This window comes from Colletotrichum costaricense, assembly GCF_030867565.1.
Source record: "Colletotrichum costaricense strain IMI 309622 chromosome Unknown Scaffold_32.1, whole genome shotgun sequence".
In the NCBI taxonomy this organism is placed as follows: domain Eukaryota; kingdom Fungi; phylum Ascomycota; class Sordariomycetes; order Glomerellales; family Glomerellaceae; genus Colletotrichum; species Colletotrichum costaricense.
This window is the reverse complement of record NW_026848261.1, coordinates 1-18,132: the sequence shown is the minus strand read 5'-3', so window position 1 is coordinate 18,132 and position 18,132 is coordinate 1. Positions and strand designations below refer to the sequence as shown.

The 18,132-nt window shown below is 52.6% G+C and overlaps 7 protein-coding genes across 7 annotated transcripts; 4 read left to right on the top strand and 3 right to left on the bottom strand.

The window, feature by feature from the left end:
* Positions 1 to 1,085: 1,085 nt before the first annotated feature.
* Positions 1,086 to 1,736, top strand: CCOS01_16587 (uncharacterized protein; the record flags this gene model as incomplete). The annotated part of the gene is made up of 1 exon (XM_060464723.1): positions 1,086 to 1,736. A coding segment is annotated over one exon (651 nt), but the record flags the coding sequence as incomplete, so codon positions are not given.
* A 1-nt stretch (position 1,737) lies between these two features.
* CCOS01_16586 (uncharacterized protein) lies at positions 1,738 to 2,220 on the bottom strand (the record flags this gene model as incomplete). The annotated part of the gene is made up of 1 exon (XM_060464722.1): positions 1,738 to 2,220. A coding segment is annotated over one exon (483 nt), but the record flags the coding sequence as incomplete, so codon positions are not given.
* A 439-nt stretch (positions 2,221 to 2,659) lies between these two features.
* On the top strand, positions 2,660 to 2,830 carry CCOS01_16585 (uncharacterized protein; the record flags this gene model as incomplete). Its single annotated transcript, XM_060464721.1, has 1 exon — positions 2,660 to 2,830. One exon carries the CDS (start codon positions 2,660 to 2,662, stop codon positions 2,828 to 2,830), a length of 171 nt encoding a protein of 56 aa, XP_060304609.1.
* Positions 2,831 to 6,982: 4,152 nt separating this feature from the next.
* CCOS01_16584 (plasma-membrane proton-efflux P-type ATPase) lies at positions 6,983 to 10,367 on the top strand (the record flags this gene model as incomplete). Its single annotated transcript, XM_060464720.1, has 5 exons — positions 6,983 to 7,149; positions 7,282 to 7,577; positions 7,665 to 7,888; positions 7,964 to 9,685; positions 9,741 to 10,367. 5 exons carry the CDS (start codon positions 6,983 to 6,985, stop codon positions 10,365 to 10,367), a joined length of 3,036 nt encoding a protein of 1,011 aa, XP_060304608.1.
* A 2,125-nt stretch (positions 10,368 to 12,492) lies between these two features.
* CCOS01_16583 (uncharacterized protein) lies at positions 12,493 to 13,415 on the bottom strand (the record flags this gene model as incomplete). Its single annotated transcript, XM_060464719.1, has 2 exons — positions 12,493 to 12,767; positions 12,857 to 13,415. 2 exons carry the CDS (start codon positions 13,413 to 13,415, stop codon positions 12,493 to 12,495), a joined length of 834 nt encoding a protein of 277 aa, XP_060304607.1.
* A 638-nt stretch (positions 13,416 to 14,053) lies between these two features.
* On the bottom strand, positions 14,054 to 14,847 carry CCOS01_16582 (uncharacterized protein; the record flags this gene model as incomplete). The annotated part of the gene is made up of 4 exons (XM_060464718.1): positions 14,054 to 14,367; positions 14,429 to 14,477; positions 14,549 to 14,701; positions 14,773 to 14,847. 4 exons carry the CDS (start codon positions 14,845 to 14,847, stop codon positions 14,054 to 14,056), a joined length of 591 nt encoding a protein of 196 aa, XP_060304606.1.
* A 1,939-nt stretch (positions 14,848 to 16,786) lies between these two features.
* CCOS01_16581 (uncharacterized protein) lies at positions 16,787 to 17,449 on the top strand (the record flags this gene model as incomplete). The annotated part of the gene is made up of 3 exons (XM_060464717.1): positions 16,787 to 16,868; positions 16,929 to 17,271; positions 17,335 to 17,449. 3 exons carry the CDS (start codon positions 16,787 to 16,789, stop codon positions 17,447 to 17,449), a joined length of 540 nt encoding a protein of 179 aa, XP_060304605.1.
* Positions 17,450 to 18,132: the final 683 nt, after the last annotated feature.

Below are 18,132 nucleotides of genomic sequence, written 5' to 3'. Positions count from 1 at the left end.
CCTGGGTCAAATGGCCAAGTCACAAGTCGCGATTGGAAAGTGAGATGGTCATGTCTCAGCCCCCACTATTCCCTTCCAGCCTTTTTTCCCCATAAAAAACTGCTGCAAAGCACCAAAAGGAAGGAGTGAACCGAGATGGGCGCTATGCTTCCTTTGGTAGGCAGACACGGCAGGAGAGCCCAGGGCCCAAATGTTCGCATCTCGGTAATGACGCGAGATGCAGGACCGGCCGGGTTTAAACGAAGAGAGAGCGAGACTCACCCCCAAGCTTTCCCGAACATTGAGCCTTTGATTTCCCTTCAGCCTGATTTCCTTGATTTATTGGAAAGTTGGGGGCCCGTAATCCGTTGCCAATGCCATTTCGGTCCCGTCTTCTCTTTCGTCAGAACCGAAGCCGCGGTAAATCCACCCACCATCCATCCACAACTCATCACTGACCACTCATCCACCCCAGATTCCCAAGGCCAAGTGGACGAGTCCGGGTTAGGCTTGGCTGCTCGTCAAATTACTTTGTCAAGCGAGCCGCGACATTGAGAGAGAAAGATAGGAAAAATACCCTTCCCCCCAAAAAACAAACCGAGAGAAGCCCGGACGGTGCGAGCGATGGATGCAACAACGCATACAATCATACAAAACATGTCTACGGAGTGCAGATACCAAGTTAGTGCTACCAACATGGCCATGGAACACATGCCTCCCCAGGCCTCGGCAAAATGACCCAGCGACTTTGGGAAATTCCTCATCCAGGCACGCCAACGACTAATCTTGGCCCAACTTCCAAGCCCGGGCCAACAAGGCACGTTCGTCACAGGACAAGGCAATCGAGCACCAAATGAAATATGTCCTTCTCTTATCTTCCTCCCGAGTTGAATACAGATCACGGATCGCGCGCCAAGCGGTTGTTTCCGAATGCATCCTGGTCGTGCGACGCGAGGGTCGGTCTTGACCAAAGCTTCTACCAATCCCTGTGCCACACAACGCTACGGTTACCATGAAGGAGGTCCAAGGCAACCTGGAAAAGAGGTTGAGAAAACACACAGACGCACGCTTGCAGAGTCCCAATTCGTCCCTTCAGATTCCTTGGATGTTTGATCTTCCACAGTGTTGACTGTTTCAACTCAACCACGACGACGACAATTCCCGCGACACGGCAAGGCGAAGAAGGAAAGGAACAGCATCCCCGTTCCGTCCCATCCCATCCATACCCCTTCGAATCAGGAAGAGACAGAGACACACAGAGAGCCACAGAGAAAGACGGGAAAGAGACCATGACGGAGAAACGTCGAATTGCCGACATAGCAGGGGTATCCGTACCTGGATTGTACCCACACCCTGGACAATTCCGCAGTTCCCACAGTTGCAGAACATTGATCCACCGATCCATTCAACCCAGCGCTGCCAATCCAATCCCATCCCGTCTTCTTCTTCATCGATCCCAGCCAATGACGGCTCGGATATTCGTTGACATGCATTGGCAGGCCAAAGGTGGGCTAGCTAGTCTGCAAGGGATCCGCAAAATTGCCGTGTTTGTCGTGTGTCGAAAATTCCCGCCCACACGGCTGCTGCACCGAGACTGCGGGACTTTTTCTCCCAAAGCACCGAAGGTTGGATGGGATTTTCCAGGTTCGTCTGGCAAGCGCAATAGCATCGCTTTATGCAGCGACAGGACGACTGCAGAACACTCGAAAAAGGAAAGACGGGCAGTAGAACACGGCACCGAGAGCGAGTCCAGCTAGGTCAACCAGTGAGAGAGAGAGAGAGAGAGAGACAGACTTCCGGGGGTCCAGTCCCGCCATGTCTTGGCGACTTCTGGTTGGGGAGGCTTGGCTGAAGCTGAAGCTGGTCTCTTTTTACTGCTGTAGGCCCCGATTGTCTGTTCTCAAGTTCTGAGCAGACACACGAAGCCCCGTGGCTGGCCCGGCTGGGAGTTCTGTCACCACTATCATACTTTGGCGTGTACCTCAGCAATGACGATTTCCATAAACTCTCCCGGCCACCCTCTCCCATGCAGGTCCAGCACATCAATGGGACTTTTTCACAGCCGCAATCGACAAAAGGAAGAAGCAAAGGTCGGACGAAGATTGAGTTCCCAGGCGGGAGGACTGGCCACCAATTGGCAACGATGGGGAGAGAAAAGAGACACGAGAAGGATGAGAGGGAAGGGCAACACGGCGAAAAAAGAGCGAGCAAAAAGTGAAATCGCGTAGGCTCGGCCACAGCCCGCGTATCTGCAGCTCGCAGCACGTCAAAAGAGAAACCCCACGGCAACTGAAGCTCCAGAACCCCTGTTCGATCGAGAGGATTGATGGGGATCGAGTGGGTTCCCTGGGGCTCTGCAGGGGCCCTGCCATTGGAGCAAGGGGACCCTCCTCGTCAGCTTGCTGCCCCAGGAACTCCTCTTCTTTTCATTCTAGCGTTGCTGCTAGTGTTTTCCTATCGTGGCAGGCATCTCCATGGAACCGAACCGGTGTCCACCCAGTGTGCCAGTGAGCCAGTGGTGCCCCCATCCATGGCAAAGAAATGGGCTCCAGCAATGCATTGCGCGAACGGTTTCCCTTCGATGCCGCACACACCAATGCACGATGTCCCTGAGTCGGAAAAGTCAGGACTCGCCTCCTCCTCCAGGCTTGGCTTGGGACGTTTGTGGCTCCTCCCACGAATGCCAGACGAGCATGACAAGCAGCAAAGGGCCAGCGACAGCGGAGCGCGACTTCTTTGCAGCGTATTACGCCAGAGATTGCACACGGATCATCCAACGGGTCTCTTTCGCGCAAATCTCGCTTTTGGCCACGTTGGTCCAATGGCGTCTTCCCGGTTTCCCACTGACTAGTCGAGTCCTCACTTCCGCTCGCTCGTCGAGTCGTCGGAGGTCGGAGAGTAATTCACAGCTGGGTACCCGCGTAGGAGGAGTCGTGGAAACTTCGTTGGAACGGGGTTCGTCGACAGGAGTGACCGGTCAACGGGCCGGCCGACTTGCCACATTGAACAGCAATCATCCATCCAGCTCCGTCTGGAACCATAATCCATCGTCATCTCGCCTCCGACTGCCATGCTGTCCCTATCTTTTCGTCGAGACTACTTGACTACTCTGTATTACACGCTGCCTTGCGTGCCGAGATGCGAGAACTAGGCAGATTGACGTATCCGTAGCGCTTCCACTTTCACCACACGCAAGCCAAGAGCAAGGCCAGTCGGGCCCTCCCCCAGGATACAGCCAGAACGAGCCAAGTGGCGTTCTTGACTTCCGTGGGTGAGGCATTTGATGGACGCCAGCCAGTCCGGTCGGTCAAGCCAGGTTCAAGCGCAAATGAGGACATAGGGATTATACACCGCGGGCACACCGCACAAGCTACATTGCTGCACACGCATACGGCGCGTGAACGGGACCCCAATATCCCGCATCGTATGCGCTGCCCGCACTGCACAAAATCTGCCTCGTTTTTTTTTCTTGGCCCGCAACGTGAGTGACTTTGCAGGTTGAACGTCGCCGATTCATTTCCCACCCCCATCCAATATTGCGGTGATTTCTTCCCCATTTCCCCATATCCATAGGCCCCAACATTAATCAGTCTGTGTGTGTGTGTACATACTGAACGCAATTGGATAGTCACGGCACATGGCGTCAAACTGTCTTGTCTTGAAGTCTCCGTACCGTGGCAAGTAGAAACCACTCATACTGCTATTCCAGGAAATCCATACTCTTAATGCTACTACGATACCGTTGCACTCTTTGATCGAGGTTTGGTTTTGGGCTTGGCCGGGGGTAAAAAGGCTTGGCAGGTTTCTCCCCGGAGCATCTCGTTGGTCGGATTTGTTTTTTTATTCTTAATTTGGGTTAAAGATTTCCTCTGCAGTGCAGTGCCAGCGGTGAAGAGCTTAAAAAAAGAAATACGCTAACAGGTGTGTAGTGTAAGAGACAGAGAGGCAAGGCAAACGCGCAACACTTGAGGGATGGGATGGTTCACGTATAGCCTCAACTCAAGGCCCGTCGCGAGGCAGATCGCTTGACAGTGTTTCCAAGGAAAGACTTGGCGATGCTTGGGGGAGGGGCAGAGGCAGTGTCACAGTGAGAGCTCAGGGAGAGAGAGAGAGACACACACAGAGAGAGACAGAGAGGGCTTTGACCGCCGCCTGTCACTTTCGTGTAATTCAAAACCCTACGAATCGTGAATGGACCACCCTCTTCACACGCAACCAAACACCCTTCGCCGCGGTCTATTCCGGGGATTTCTTGGCGCTGCTTACTGGAGTCTCGAGAGCCATAGCCAGACATAGACTTGCATCACCGCAGTCGAGGGCAAGACGAGGACATGACAATTGGAGTCTTGGCAGAGGCTCTATCCTAGATGCCCGTCCAAGTGCCCGTCCGCACTGTACAGCGGAAGCAAGACGGAGTTGGGAGTTGGGAGTTGGACGTTGCCAGTGGTGGGTGGTCCTTTGCCCTTCCCGCCTCGGCTCCTCCAAAAGGAAGTTTTCCACCCCCACCACGCTGCATGCTGCAAAAGTAAGTAGTGCTGTGCAAAGCGGTTCCCAGTACCGGTGCAGATGTGCAAAGAGGTCCAACAATGCAGCGTCGGTCTGCAAGTACTCCGTACATAGTGCAAAGTCGGGACGCGAAAGCGGGTGGATGCCAAGCGGAAAGGGTTCGCCGTACGGAGACTCCATTGTCGAGCAAGCCATCTGCGGTAAGGTTGATGGCGGGACTTCGGAGAGGTACAAAGATACCTACCTGTTTGGTGCTGGGTTGCTTATCGCGCGTGGACCAAGGCTTTCCAGGGTTCACCGGCTTAGAGGTCTTGGACGTGGAATTGGGGAACGAGGCGGCGGCGAGTTAAGTCACGTGATGTGGGTTTCGGAGCAGAGCTGAAACTGTCGCGACGACAAGGGGCCGGACGAAAAGAGATGGGGAGTGGAGGACAAAGAGTACGTATTGCGAATACCTCACACGGTACGTAGCCCCGGGACTCTCTCTCTCTTTCGACTCTTCGACTCTCAAGTCTCTCACTCTGGAGGGGTCAAAGGGGGGTGCGGTCGTCCAATTGGAGGGGCAATGGAAAGGAAATCCTCCCCTCTACCCCCCTCCCCCTTCCAAGTCCCGACTCCCGACTCTGGTCTCTCTTCTCTCTGCTCCAACTCTCCCAGTCCCAGTCCCTGATAGTCAAACGTCTCTTGTTCTTTCAACCCACGGAACATGTCCTTTAGCAGGGGGGTGTGTCCGGGTCCGCGCTCAACGTGGACTAGACAGATGGGACACTTCCTCACAACCGAAGGAACTCTGGAGACTGCAGACTGGAGACTGGAGCTCGACTTTTTTTGCGGCGGCGCGCGGGGGGTTGCCCGAGAACAGAGGTGAACTACGAATACTCCGTACGGTGCAGAGAGCTCGACGAAATCTCGGAATTATGTCTGTGTCAAGTACGTAGCGTACCTAGTGTATCGGTATCCGTACTGGTAGTAGCTCCTCTTCTTTCTGACCTCGTCTGTCTTTTTTTCCCTCAAATCCTTTTTATTGACGTGCCCAGCAAGCGGCCAGCCCAGCCCAGTCCATCCCGCCATAACCACCACCCCCCCTAGGACACGCCGTGTAGTACTACTGAGGCATTTTATTTTTGTATCATAGAGACTTGAACTTGACCCCCATCTTCACCCTCAACCCCCATACAATGGCAAGTCACTGCAGAGTTTCTTCCTCGAAACGCACGACTCACGCTGGCTTCCCCTTGTTGTCAGATATCCATCCTCGCATCCTGGCAGATGAGACAGCGAGTTGTCTCTGTCTTGATAGGTCGGCCCGTCTAATGGGGCATCTGGGGGACCAAATTCACGCTAGAAGCTGGCCAATATTCTTCCACACAGAAAGAGGCTTGGCCCCAAAAAAAAGGCACGAGACATGGAAGTGAGAGAGACAGAGAGAAAGAGAGAGAGAGAGAGATAGCACGGCGTGACTACTCACACGTACACGAGAGAGAGAGAGCGAGGCAAGCAAGCCCGCCAGCCGCAAGCCGCAAAGCTAATGGAAAGGAACGCGGGTCCCAAAGGTCCCCACGTCCAACGCCGTAGTAGGCTGGATTGCCCTGCCAGCCAGCTCGTCCTAGTGTAGCTCCCCAGTTGTTCGGCACGAAGTCCTCGTCTCTTGTCTTGTCAGTGTCTTTCTAGCGGCAGCTAAGCTGTACTTCGTACACAGTGGTACATACTGGCAGTGTCAGACAGACAGATAGACAGACAACGCCTTTCTCGCTCCAGTTTTTTTTTTTCTCTCGCGCTCTTTGCTTCTAGGTACTGCTGCTGCTCCCTTCTGCTCCTACTTGTTGCGCCAGACGTTTGCCCAGCGGCAAAAATGTCCCGTCGTCTCTACTCTGTATCCGTACCCTTGCTCGAAATAGCATCGACGTCGCTCGCCCGGTCACAGTGTGTGGGTTTTTCCCTCACCCGCATCTGTTTTGATGCTTGCAACTTCTTGGCGTTGATCCGAGCAAGACGGGGTACGCAGCTACACGCCGGTCCCTTGTTCACACACACACCTACCACACAGCTCACACACGCCGACGCCGCGGTCTCTTGCCTCTCGTCTCGTTTCTTGCCTCTCCATTGCCGCGCGAGGGTAGGTACCAAAGTACGGAGAGTATGGAGTATGCCACAATGCCAGTCTACCTTTTTTTCCCCCTTCCACACTGGGGGCCGTGGCCCATGCCCTTCCTTACCTTGCCTTGCCTTGCCTTGGTCCCATCTTCTTGTTCCCATCCGCGGAACCTCTTCGACCAGTCCGGCCTCGCCGTTTGACAGATGTAATATAATATGCCCCATTCTCCCACCGTGATTCATGTCTCTTCTGGCTTAGCCTTCTTCCTCACCCTGCTCTGCCCCTCCTTCCTCTCTCCTCCCTCATCCTCTACCTTCCTATATATACCTGTCCTGCGCTCGCCTCTACTACCCCTACAGCTGGACTGTATTCCTTTTCCGTTGTTCTATGGCACCATACAAAATGGCGGGCTTAATAGGAAAAGGAGGCAACAAGCACTACCCTCAACCCATCAACACCGAGGATGACGACCAGGACCTCGAGACCGGCAACTTCATCCAGGAGCGCGCCAGGAACAACCGGGTTGATGGCGGTGCTGGCGAAGGCGGTACCAACGAGGAGTACAGATCGTAAGTCTTTCTTCTTCACCATCACCCCCAAAAACCAGTCTTACACGCCATTGGCTCTTCTCCAATCCCCAATGGCTCAGAATTCTCTCTCCAATGTAACGCTGGCGACTAACACCGCACTTTTCACCACAGTCTGATCAAGTACATCGACACCTACCGGGACCCCAACGCTGAGGTGGAAGAGACCGAGGCGGCCACAACCAAGAAGGTGCCAGCATGGCAATTCTGGAAGAAGGCCACCCAGGAGGGCGCTGGTGCCAGCGGCTTCGTCACTCCCGCCGACTGGCTCAAGACCGACATGAGGCAAGGTCTTGACGCCACGGAAGTCGAGCGCCGCAGAAAGTACACCGGCTGGAACGAACTTACCACCGAGAAGGAGAACATGTTCCTCAAGTTCGTCGGTTTCTTCCGCGGTCCCATTCTCTATGGTAAGCACAAGCCAACAACCACCTCACTGCAGTCTGCGGCATGGACTGCATGAAACACAAAGGGCAAAACGCTAATTCTCAATGCAGTCATGGAGTGTGCCGCTATCCTCGCCTTTGCCCTGCAGGACTGGCTTGACGCCGGTCTGATTGTCGCCATTTTGTTGCTCAACGCCGCTGTCGGTTGGTACCAGGAGAAGCAGGCTGCCGATGTCGTCGCCTCCCTCAAGGGTGACATTGCCATGAAGGCTCGTGTCGTCCGCCAGGGCAGAGAAGAAGACATCCGCGCTCGTGAACTCGTCCCCGGTGACATTGTAAGTCGTCTCATCTCGGTCATCGCATCGGCGATCCAGGGAAAAGCCAATCTTACTTACACGGACTCTCTCTAGATCATTGTCGAGGAAGGCCACGTCGTCCCCGCCGATTGCCAGCTTATCTGCGACTACGAGAACCCCGCCGGCTACAGCGCCTACAAGGCTGAGCTCGAGGCTCAGGATGTCATGTCCCCCCGCCGCGAGAAGTTCGAGGAGGGTGATGAGGAGAACGCCAACCCCGCCCTTGGACACTCCATCGTCGCCGTTGACCAGTCTGCCATGACTGGTGAGTCCCTCGCTGTCGACAAGTTCATGACCGATACTTGCTACTACACCACCGGTTGCAAGCGCGGCAAGGCTTTCTGTATCGTCACCCACGGCGCCCAGGCCTCTTTCGTCGGAAAGACCGCCTCCCTCGTCCAGGGCGCCCAGGACCAGGGTCACTTCAAGGCCATCATGAACTCCATCGGTACTACGCTTCTCGCCCTTGTCATCATCTTCATCCTCGCCGCCTGGATCGGTGGTTTCTACCGCTCCATTGAGGTCTCTGAGGAGGGCACTTCCGTCAACTTGCTCCACTACGCCTTGATTCTTCTCATCATCGGTGTCCCCATCGGTCTGCCTTGCGTTACCACCACCACCTTGGCCGTCGGTGCCGCCTACCTCGCTGAGGAGAAGGCTATCGTCCAGAAGCTTACCGCCATTGAGTCCCTTGCCGGTGTCGACATTCTCTGCTCCGATAAGACTGGTACCCTCACTGCCAACCAGCTGTCCGTCCGCGAGCCCTTCGTCATGGAGGGAGTCGACATCAACTGGATGATGGCCGTCGCCGCCCTTGCCTCTTCCCACAACATCAAGGCTCTCGACCCCATTGACAAGATCACCGTTCTCACCCTTAAGCGCTACCCCAAGGCCAAGGAGCTGATCTCTGACGGCTGGAAGACTGAGAAGTTCACTCCCTTCGACCCCGTCTCCAAGCGTATCACCACCATCGCCACCCACCGTGGTGTCCGCTACACTTGCGCCAAGGGTGCCCCCAAAGCCGTTCTCGCCCTCACCGACTGCACCGAGGAGCAGTCCGCCCTCTTCAAGGAGAAGGCGGCTGAGTTCGCTCGCCGTGGTTTCCGTTCCCTCGCCGTCGCCGTCAAGGAGGAGGATGGCCCCTGGGAGATGCTCGGCATGCTGTCCCTCTTCGACCCCCCTCGTTCTGATACCGGCCAGACCATCCTCGAGGCCCAGGCTCTCGGTCTCCAGGTCAAGATGCTTACCGGTGACGCCCACGCCATCGCCGTCGAGACCTGCCGCATGCTTCAGCTCGGTACCAAGGTTTACAACTCCGACAAGCTTCTTCACTCCGACATGGCTGGCACTTCCATCCACGATCTCTGCGAGCGTGCCGACGGTTTCGCCGAGGTGTTCCCCGAGCACAAGTACCAGGTCGTCGAGATGCTTCAGCAGCGTGGTCACTTGACTGCCATGACTGGTGACGGTGTCAACGATGCTCCTTCCCTGAAGAAGTCTGACTGCGGTATTGCCGTCGAGGGTGCCACCGAGGCTGCCCAGGCTGCCGCCGATATCGTCTTCCTTGCTCCCGGTCTCTCCACCATTGTCTCCGCCATCAAGCTGTCTCGCCAGATTTTCCAGCGCATGAAGGCCTACATCCAGTACCGTATCGCCCTTTGCCTGCACTTGGAGATCTACCTGGTCACCTCCATGATCATCATCAACGAGACTGTCCGCGCCGACTTGATTGTCTTCCTTGCTCTCTTCGCTGATTTGGCCACCATTGCCGTCGCTGTAAGTATCTGTCTCACGCAACACATTCACTTCATGTCACTAATCAAACCAATAGTACGACAACGCCCATTTCGAGAAGCGTCCCGTCGAGTGGCAATTGCCCAAGATCTGGATTATCTCCATCGTTCTCGGCTCTCTCCTCGCTGCCGGCACCTGGATTCTCCGCGGTACCATGTACATCACCGAGGGTGGTGTCATCCACGACTACGGTTCCGTTCAGGAGATTCTCTTCCTCGAGATCTCCCTCACCCAGAACTGGCTCATCTTCGTCACCCGTGGCTTCGACACCTTCCCCTCCTTCCAGCTCATCGGTGCCATCGCCGCCGTCGACGTCCTGTCCATCCTTTTCTGCGTCTTCGGTTGGTTCTCTGGCGGCCGCGGCGAGCCCGCCTCCCCTCCCTCGCTCAACAAGTTCCTGTCCGAGAACGGCCGCACCGACTTCGTCACCGTCTGCGTCGTCTTCGTCTACTCCGTCGCCGTCACCATCGTCATGGCCCTGGTCTACTACGTCCTGACCAACCTCCGGGTCCTCAACGACATGGGCCGCAAGAAGCGCAGCGTCACCGACACCCTCATCGAGAACGTCCTTACTCAGCTGAGCAAGGTCGCCCTCGAGCACGAGAAGGACGACAAGGGCGAGCGCTTCTACATTGCCAACCGTGCCGTCGTCGAGGAGGGCTAAGCGTCCTGAGTCGAGCAATTGGAGAGAGTTTCGACCAAAACATGAAAGAAATCAAAAAAATCAACACAAAAATTAGACATCATGTTATTAGGAGCGCGCGCGGCAGAGCAGTCACAAACAAAGCGTGTTTTGAACGGCATCGAGTTTCACAACAAAAAATCCATTTCTGAAATCATTTTTTTTCCATATCCCACTATAGAGAAAGAAGAAGGCGATGATACTTCTTAGGTGCGAGGAAGAGAGAAAGACCAGCCAAAAGGGAAAGGCGAGGGACACACCAACCTCTAGATGACGCGCTTGGTAATATTTGGCGACATCGACACGACTGTCACTAATGACCCATTTTCACGAGCAGTTTTCTATAATGTAACAAAAAGACCGTCATGTTCATTGTTGTGGCGTTGATCGGGTCAAGGGTCGGTCGGTTAATTCAATTAAATCTGAACAAGTTAAAACAAATCTGCGAGTTCCTTCAATCGTGACATGTATGCAATCTTCTCAACTCGATATCACACTATGACATTGTCATGTATTCCGACTACGATTCAAAGCCCAATATCTCCCCCTCGGGAGACTGACAACATCCTTCGGCCCGATCTTTATTACAAGGCGAGAAAAAGACAGCCCAAATCCCAAGAGTCCTAGAACTGGAGAGAGACCCTGGACACCCTTGCTTCCCGTCCGAGAAGTAACACCCCATTGGGCCTAACCTACACAGTTCAACCTTTTCCGCAACTACGGCTGTTTCTGACCACCAGACACTCGGACCGCTTCATGCGTAAGCCGTCCTCCTCTTCCTCTTTTCTCTCTCTTCTCTCCCCACCGTAACCTCTCCGACCTCCGGACTTTCTCCCGTGTTGTTGGGAACGCCGTGCAGGATGAGTGGTTGGTGGTCCATGTTCCCACCCTTTCGACGACGGCCAAGATCCGTCCACCGGTAGCGTTTTTTTTGTTTTCCCTCGAGTCGGGACGACGGAGAAGGAGGAGGATGGACCTGGAGGGTGACGCGAGGCGGCGAGGATGAGAGAGGCGAAAAGGCGAGAAGCGGGAATCCCGGGATGAGAGTTTAGGCATGATGGCATTGAGACGTCGGGCTTGCCCCCCTTCCCCCCCTCCTTCTCACTCTCTGTGCGGTTTGTTAGCCGTTACTCGTGTGTATGCCTTACGACATCCTGATGGATGTTCCTGATGGATGACGAAGACCATTCTTTTTTTTCCCCCTGTGTCCCAGCTCTTTCTGAATCACGCTTTTCTGATTCACGGGTCGATCGCTCAAGTCAGACACTTTCTCAACCCCTTGGATCCTGCTTCGGTCAACCGATAACGCGAGATGCCCGAGGGGGTCCAAGGGGTGGTGCGGATGGGCCAACACTTGGTCAAGACTGAAAAGAAGCCTTTTTCTCGTCTTCTCTCCGTATTCTCGTTTTTCCCCTTACACCGGAGCACGAAAGATTATGCGGGCTTACTCTTTTCACGAGACGATATGCACAACACGTCTTGAGACGTTTTTTGTTGGCCCCCTTGGAGTTGGTCTTTGCTCGAGGGGACGGAGGGATGAAGTCGCTAATTACTAGTTTGGTCACTTGCACAGCACTGCTTCGTTCACCCTCTACGTTGACCTTTTCGCGAGATGAGTCCTGATCCCACCGGTGTAGATGTTCGATGAAGTCAAGCAAGACTTAGCAGCGGTGCATATGCGGTCTGCCGACTTGTCAGCCACTACGTCGGAAGACCGGGCATCAATCACGCCGCAGACGTTTCTTATCCCATCGGTATCTCTTGCTATACTAGGAGAGGCTCTTTCATGGAGTTGTTCAGTTGCTACTGAGGATCGTTGATGCTGACTTATACACCACGCCTGGTCAAAAGTTCGACTACACCGTGGAGCCCGTGCCTAATCCCCGGTCCAAATATGCAGCTGTAAGCCCCATCCACACTTCGACGTGCCAGTCACGTGTTGGCCAGTTCCAACGACACGCCTCTTCGACACGGTGCATTATTGCCAAATTTTAAGAATGTATTACTTTGTCAACTTTGTAATTTCTCTACGGCTCCTTCAAGCAGGCTAAGTAGTCAATCATTCAGATAAGGAATGTATCTGCCGCCACTCATGTGAAATACCGTCCTACTCGTCGCCGGATAACGAGAAAGTTCCATCGTTGTTGTGATCGATCTGTATCTCCCGGTTGTCGTCGGTGAACTCGACCTCTATCCAGTCAGATGGCTTCTGTGAACTGAGATCCAAGATTGTTCTTGGTTTGCTAGTCGACTTTGTAATCCTCCATTTGTTAGACATTGGTGCCAGGTTAAAACTCTGGCTGGGGACTGCTTTCCACACGACGATTGGCACAATGCCTACTCCCACCGGCGCTGGCGCACCAAGGCCAACAAATGGTCGTGCTATTGAGATAAAGGCATCAGTTCACCGCTGACACAATTCATCTCGAGGTTGTATCATACGAGGTATAGGAACCTTCATCATGACGTACCTAGAGTATCGCTGGGAAAGCTTCCGCACGAAATGCGAATGGAGGCGTCTCGTGACTTGCTGTTCACATGTACACCGCTTGAACTAGTTGTCAAATATGGCGCTGCGTCTTGAGTCAAGGTCATAGTGCAACTCGTTTCGGGTTTCTCAGCGAGATAGGCGTTGCACGTATCAGTTGCGTAGACCTCCAGGTTTGGCTCCAACTGGTGATTGGGGGAGCCTGTGACCACGACAACTGGGTGCGTACCGACACCTTGCATGGCAATCCCAAACACAGTGGAATCTGTTTGCGCATTTATTGACTTGCTCTGTTGGTATACGCAGGTGAAGACGTTCGAGTCGCCCGGGTCGTCCGGTATAAATTTTGGTGGAGATGGATACAAGATGAAGGAAGTTGCGTTTGCGCTGAGATTACTCACATTGATAGTCCAACGCACGTCGAGCCATTTTGGCGCCAGCAAAGAATGATAGATTTGGGGCTCCTCCATTAATAGAGCCATTGTGTAGTCGACGTTGATGTCACTGGAATCATTATCCTCGGTAGATGAGGCTGAATCCATGCTGACCTCTGTGTAGCGTTCAGGATTGAACAACTTTATATGATGGGGAGAGTGAAGGCCGACGGCGGTTGAAATTTGAGAATTGGGCGTAAGATGAAAGAGAGAGCTTGTCTTTCGCATTGAGAATGGAGGGAAAGTTGTGAGTGCGGAGCGACTCATTTACAGGCCGAGCCCAAGAGATTGCAACATTCTGTAAGGGGATTGGGGTTGTGACTGGCCATGGACTTGATTGGGCGCCTCATATGCTACTTGATTCATATTCAGGTTGCAAAAGATGAAAACATATCAAGCTAGCCCTCCGTGTTGTAGCATTTCGCTACCTGATTGCCTCCTGACATTCATTGAGTTGGGGTGTGTAGGTGCCCGCTAATGTCAGTTGGCTGCACTTTCACGAACGAAAACGGGAGTTTCTTCCAGTAGTTGTATTCTGGGGTTTTATGGCAAGCGACCTAGGTCGTATTTTAAGTTTAAAAAACAGCAACAAAGCAAGCAGTTGTTTCCCATCTCGTCTCTCCTCAAATCCATTAACACCGATATCACTTCATAAGCTCCAGCAAATCATTCCGTAACATCCGCGACCATATCTCTGCATGCCTCACTAAGTACTACTGCATGCTTCTCTGGATAACGAAACATTCTTAAACCCCGTCAATGTTTCCGAAGCTCCAGTGGACGCCGTTCGACTCAACCTTGTCATCAGGTACGTAAGTGCCGTTGTTAGTGAGAGTGAAGGTGGCGTTTGGGATAGCTGCGCCGCTGAAGTCCACCTTCAGAACTTGGCCGATTGTGTTCCTGTCCACAACAACACCTGGTTCGAAGTTACCGAAGGCAATGTAGTATATGACCTTGGGAAAGATCTGGCTAGTGACACCTGGCTGGGCGAGCCAGGTCTGAATAGGAATCACTTCGCCAGTCTTCGGGTCTGGGGCGCCGCAACCGATGTAGATTTCATCTGCGAAACTTCAGCAAGTGAACTAGAGTCGTCTCGACTCTAATGGCAATGCAGGTCTTACTGGGATTGGGGAACTTGAAGGTGTTGTCGGCGCGAAGGTCAAAGCCGCCCTTGGCTTGGCTTGGGCCGTGTTAGCCATCTGGGACTGATCTCAAGTTGGGTCCATCCCATTGTGATCGACGGTGGTGACAACAGCAAGTGTTCCGTTGGGACCAAGCTTGGCAGGGACGGAGTCGCCAGTGTCAACACGGATGGCTCCATCTGCAGTTGCCTGAGAGGTACCATAAATGGCACAATACTGCTGCTTCATGGTGAAGTCGGTGTGGGCAGCACCCTTGCCATTGATGGTAGGAAACGCTGGTAAATGTTGGCGAATACATTCTTTTGATTGAGATTGCTTGGGACCGGCATATCCTGGAAAAGCAGAAACGCGCGGTCGCTGTTGGACTTGTTCTTGATTGTAATTTTGAAGCTCGCCATTTTGATAGTTTGGGTTGTGGCGACGGCCAAATGATGATTGTGATCTAGAAGTAGTATAGTAGTTGAGATATGAAGCTGATTGGGTTTCTGGGTGCTTCTCTTTGAATTGTTTTGGAGAGGGAACTGATAAAGCTTTTATAGTATCTTCAATGTCCAAGGTTGGCCGACTCTTACCAACCCAAATCTTCGAGCCTCATGTAGTCTATAGTGCGGTTAAAGATTACACATCCTGTCTGGCTGCATTCCTCCCCTTTGGTTTCGCGGCATTCCCATGTAAACAAGTGTGTCGAAGAGTGTCACTCCAATCAGTTCCACCACGTCAGCCCATTCTTGCCTCTCGCTTCATGCTTTGGGCTTTCGGGGTGTACTAAGAAAGAGCTGCAAATGTTGATGCGTAATCTGAATCAGAAGGTTGTGTCGATCGTGTGATGATGTTGCGCCATTTGTCGTTTGAACATGTTTGCAATACCAAGTGGCTTGCATGGGTGAAGGTGGTGAACACCTTACGTCTGACTGCATTCATAACCAACATGCCTTACTCTGAGAAGGCGAAGTACGCGCCAGTCAGACTTCGTGATAACCCACGGCACATCTAGGGCGACTACATGGTGGTAGTATCGACTTCTCACCGCCTTCTTGGAGGCACAGGGAATTTTGGCTTCAGAAGGAAGCCAACATACACATAACACTATGCTCACTTTCCACTTGAATGATGCGTTGAGGCTGCTTTCGACTTGTTGCTTTCATACTTCTTGATCTATTCGCTCGGGATTCGCCTGTATACGAGAAGTGATGTAAAGTCCAAGATGTTCTTGAGCTATCACATTCTTGGGCTGATAAATTTTGACGCCTCAGCTCCGGGTTGGGACTCAAGGGGGGCAGGTGGGCAATTTTGCTTAGGACCTCACACATTAGACATGCATGAACTGAATGCCAACGGAACAAAATGTTAAGGCATCGGTCGACAATGATGAACGATGTCGGACTTGGTCGAAGCTTAGTAAGACATAGAGCAATGCTATCTCGTGTTCTCTTCAGCTTTCTGTTCGCAAGCCTGGCGAGATATCAACAGAACAAGTAATCGTGTGGGGGCTTGAAGGTCTCGATCGTCAATATGCTTGATACACATCATTAAACACAGTCTCCGGAGCAGTATTGAGTAGTGACTTTGTGAAAGACATCCACAAGGCCAACCACCAGTATTCACGGTTCACGGCAGACCTCACTAACCCCTTGCAAGCTTCAATCATGCGACGTTGGGGTGGGAACGCGGGGAAGAACCTCAGCGTCGCGGTGGCGTACTTGCCGGCGGGAGCTGACGGGAGCTAGCGGGAGCTGAAATGAGACAGCAGGACTGCCATTAGTGCCGTTCGGTAGGGAAGAGCATTTCCGTTTTCGACAATGTATCAGCCGCTCAGTACCTATCATAGTACGGGAATGGCCGGTGAGCAGAGAGGTTCAGACTCAGATGATTATGCACGATATCCATGTCTTTTTTCGTTGCCTTATTCCACTATCCGAAATGTGTTCAAATGAGCTTGGTACAGCATCCTTGACCAAGCAGTATAGTGACTGAATGACCGCAAGCCTGAGCACTATCAAGCTTGGCTGCAACACTTTTCCAAGTCCGGTGATTGCGCACATACATCACACAACTCAGCCAGCCTCGTTGGAAACATCATACGATGTGGACATATTCGCGAAATGCTGGGTTCATGCTTTCTCAGAGCGGATACTTTGGACACCGTGCTAGTGCTAAGAAGAGTCCCTGGTTATAGTCGTCTGACGCCGGTGAATAAATAGGAGAGCTACTCAGATCACGCATAGCTACTAGCTTTGATTCCTTCCAGCTCGTCTGAACCTGATCCCAGATATTCATTACCATTACTAATTTGTCTTGCCGTAAAGTTGAACACTCAGTTCCTACTACCGCTTCGTCATGGGTTCCTTTAGCGTTGGAAGACCACAAGCAGCCCTCAACGCCATTCGAAATCTTCTGCTTGGGGGCGTTGGAATATCTAGTGAGTAGTCCTCGAGTTGCGGGCAGTCAAACGATAACCCAGCCATTGACATAATTTTAGCTGTTCCGACCGGACTCCTCTCTCGGCTCGTAGCCCCGGCACTTACCATCGATGCACCAGCAAGCCAGGGTGGAAGAATCCTAGAAGTGGCTTTCTGGGGTGGAATTATGTCTACTGTTGTGATTGTTGCTGGTGAGGATGATATGGACAAAATGAATTGCTGGGAGCAAGTACTTGGACTTGGCGGCCCACAGTCTCCCAAAATCCCAAACGAGAAACTGGATCTCTACCGCCAAAACGGCATGCCACTTCAAGACTTAGCCCAATACTGCGAGGTCATGGAGACTGGTAAAGACAGCAACATGACTGGTGCCGTGGCTTTGAAGAATAAGGCCTCGGAATAGTGAGTCATTTCCAGGCCCTTCTCACCTACGTAGGTAATCAGCTGACTATTGCCATTTCACAGCTTCTCTCTTGCCATCTCACTGAAGGTTCCAGCTGGGACATCTGAGAGTGGTCCCAACGCGAATGCGGATGTGCTCCTTGTTCATGCCTTCAAGGTCGAAACCAAGCGGAACTGATGTTAGGACGCCAGTCTAGTATGTGCCGCTGTACTTCGGCAGGAGTAGTTCCGTAAAAATGACAGACGCCATGTTAGCTACCCGACCATCTAACAAGATAGACCTAAGTCTATAATAAATCTAAGATAGTCTACTATCGATGTCATATTCATGAGCGAATTGAGTGTAGGTTATAGGGAGTACAGTCGTGCTGGTCTTTGCAGCTTTAGATACTGACTAAGACAAGGTACTACGGATACGGGGTGCTTGTAGTTGATCCCAAGATTAACTATCAGTTCATAATACAAAACAGCTTCTGTTTTGTTTATTGCGAAGATAGGGTGATGATTCCAGGTGTGCACCAGGTTGACGCAAAGATAGTTAGATGCTGAGCATGATGGAAAAAAAGCTGTCAAGTGTGGCCGAGACCTGACCTATCAGACAACTTGGAAGGACTTTTACAGATGCTCATTTCTCATTATATGTATATAATTCCAATGCCTTGGTCGAGTTGTTGGGTCGGTTGCTGCGCTGCCGCCCCCTAGCTTTTCTCGACTATATTTTCAACTTAGCATCGTCAAACCACCACATACGACCATACCCATTGGAAAACTCGGGATCCCGTCCGCTCTCCCATAGATAAGCCAATGAGGGCCGGATTAGTAGTTGGGTCGGTGACGACCAGCGAATACCTGGTGTTGTAT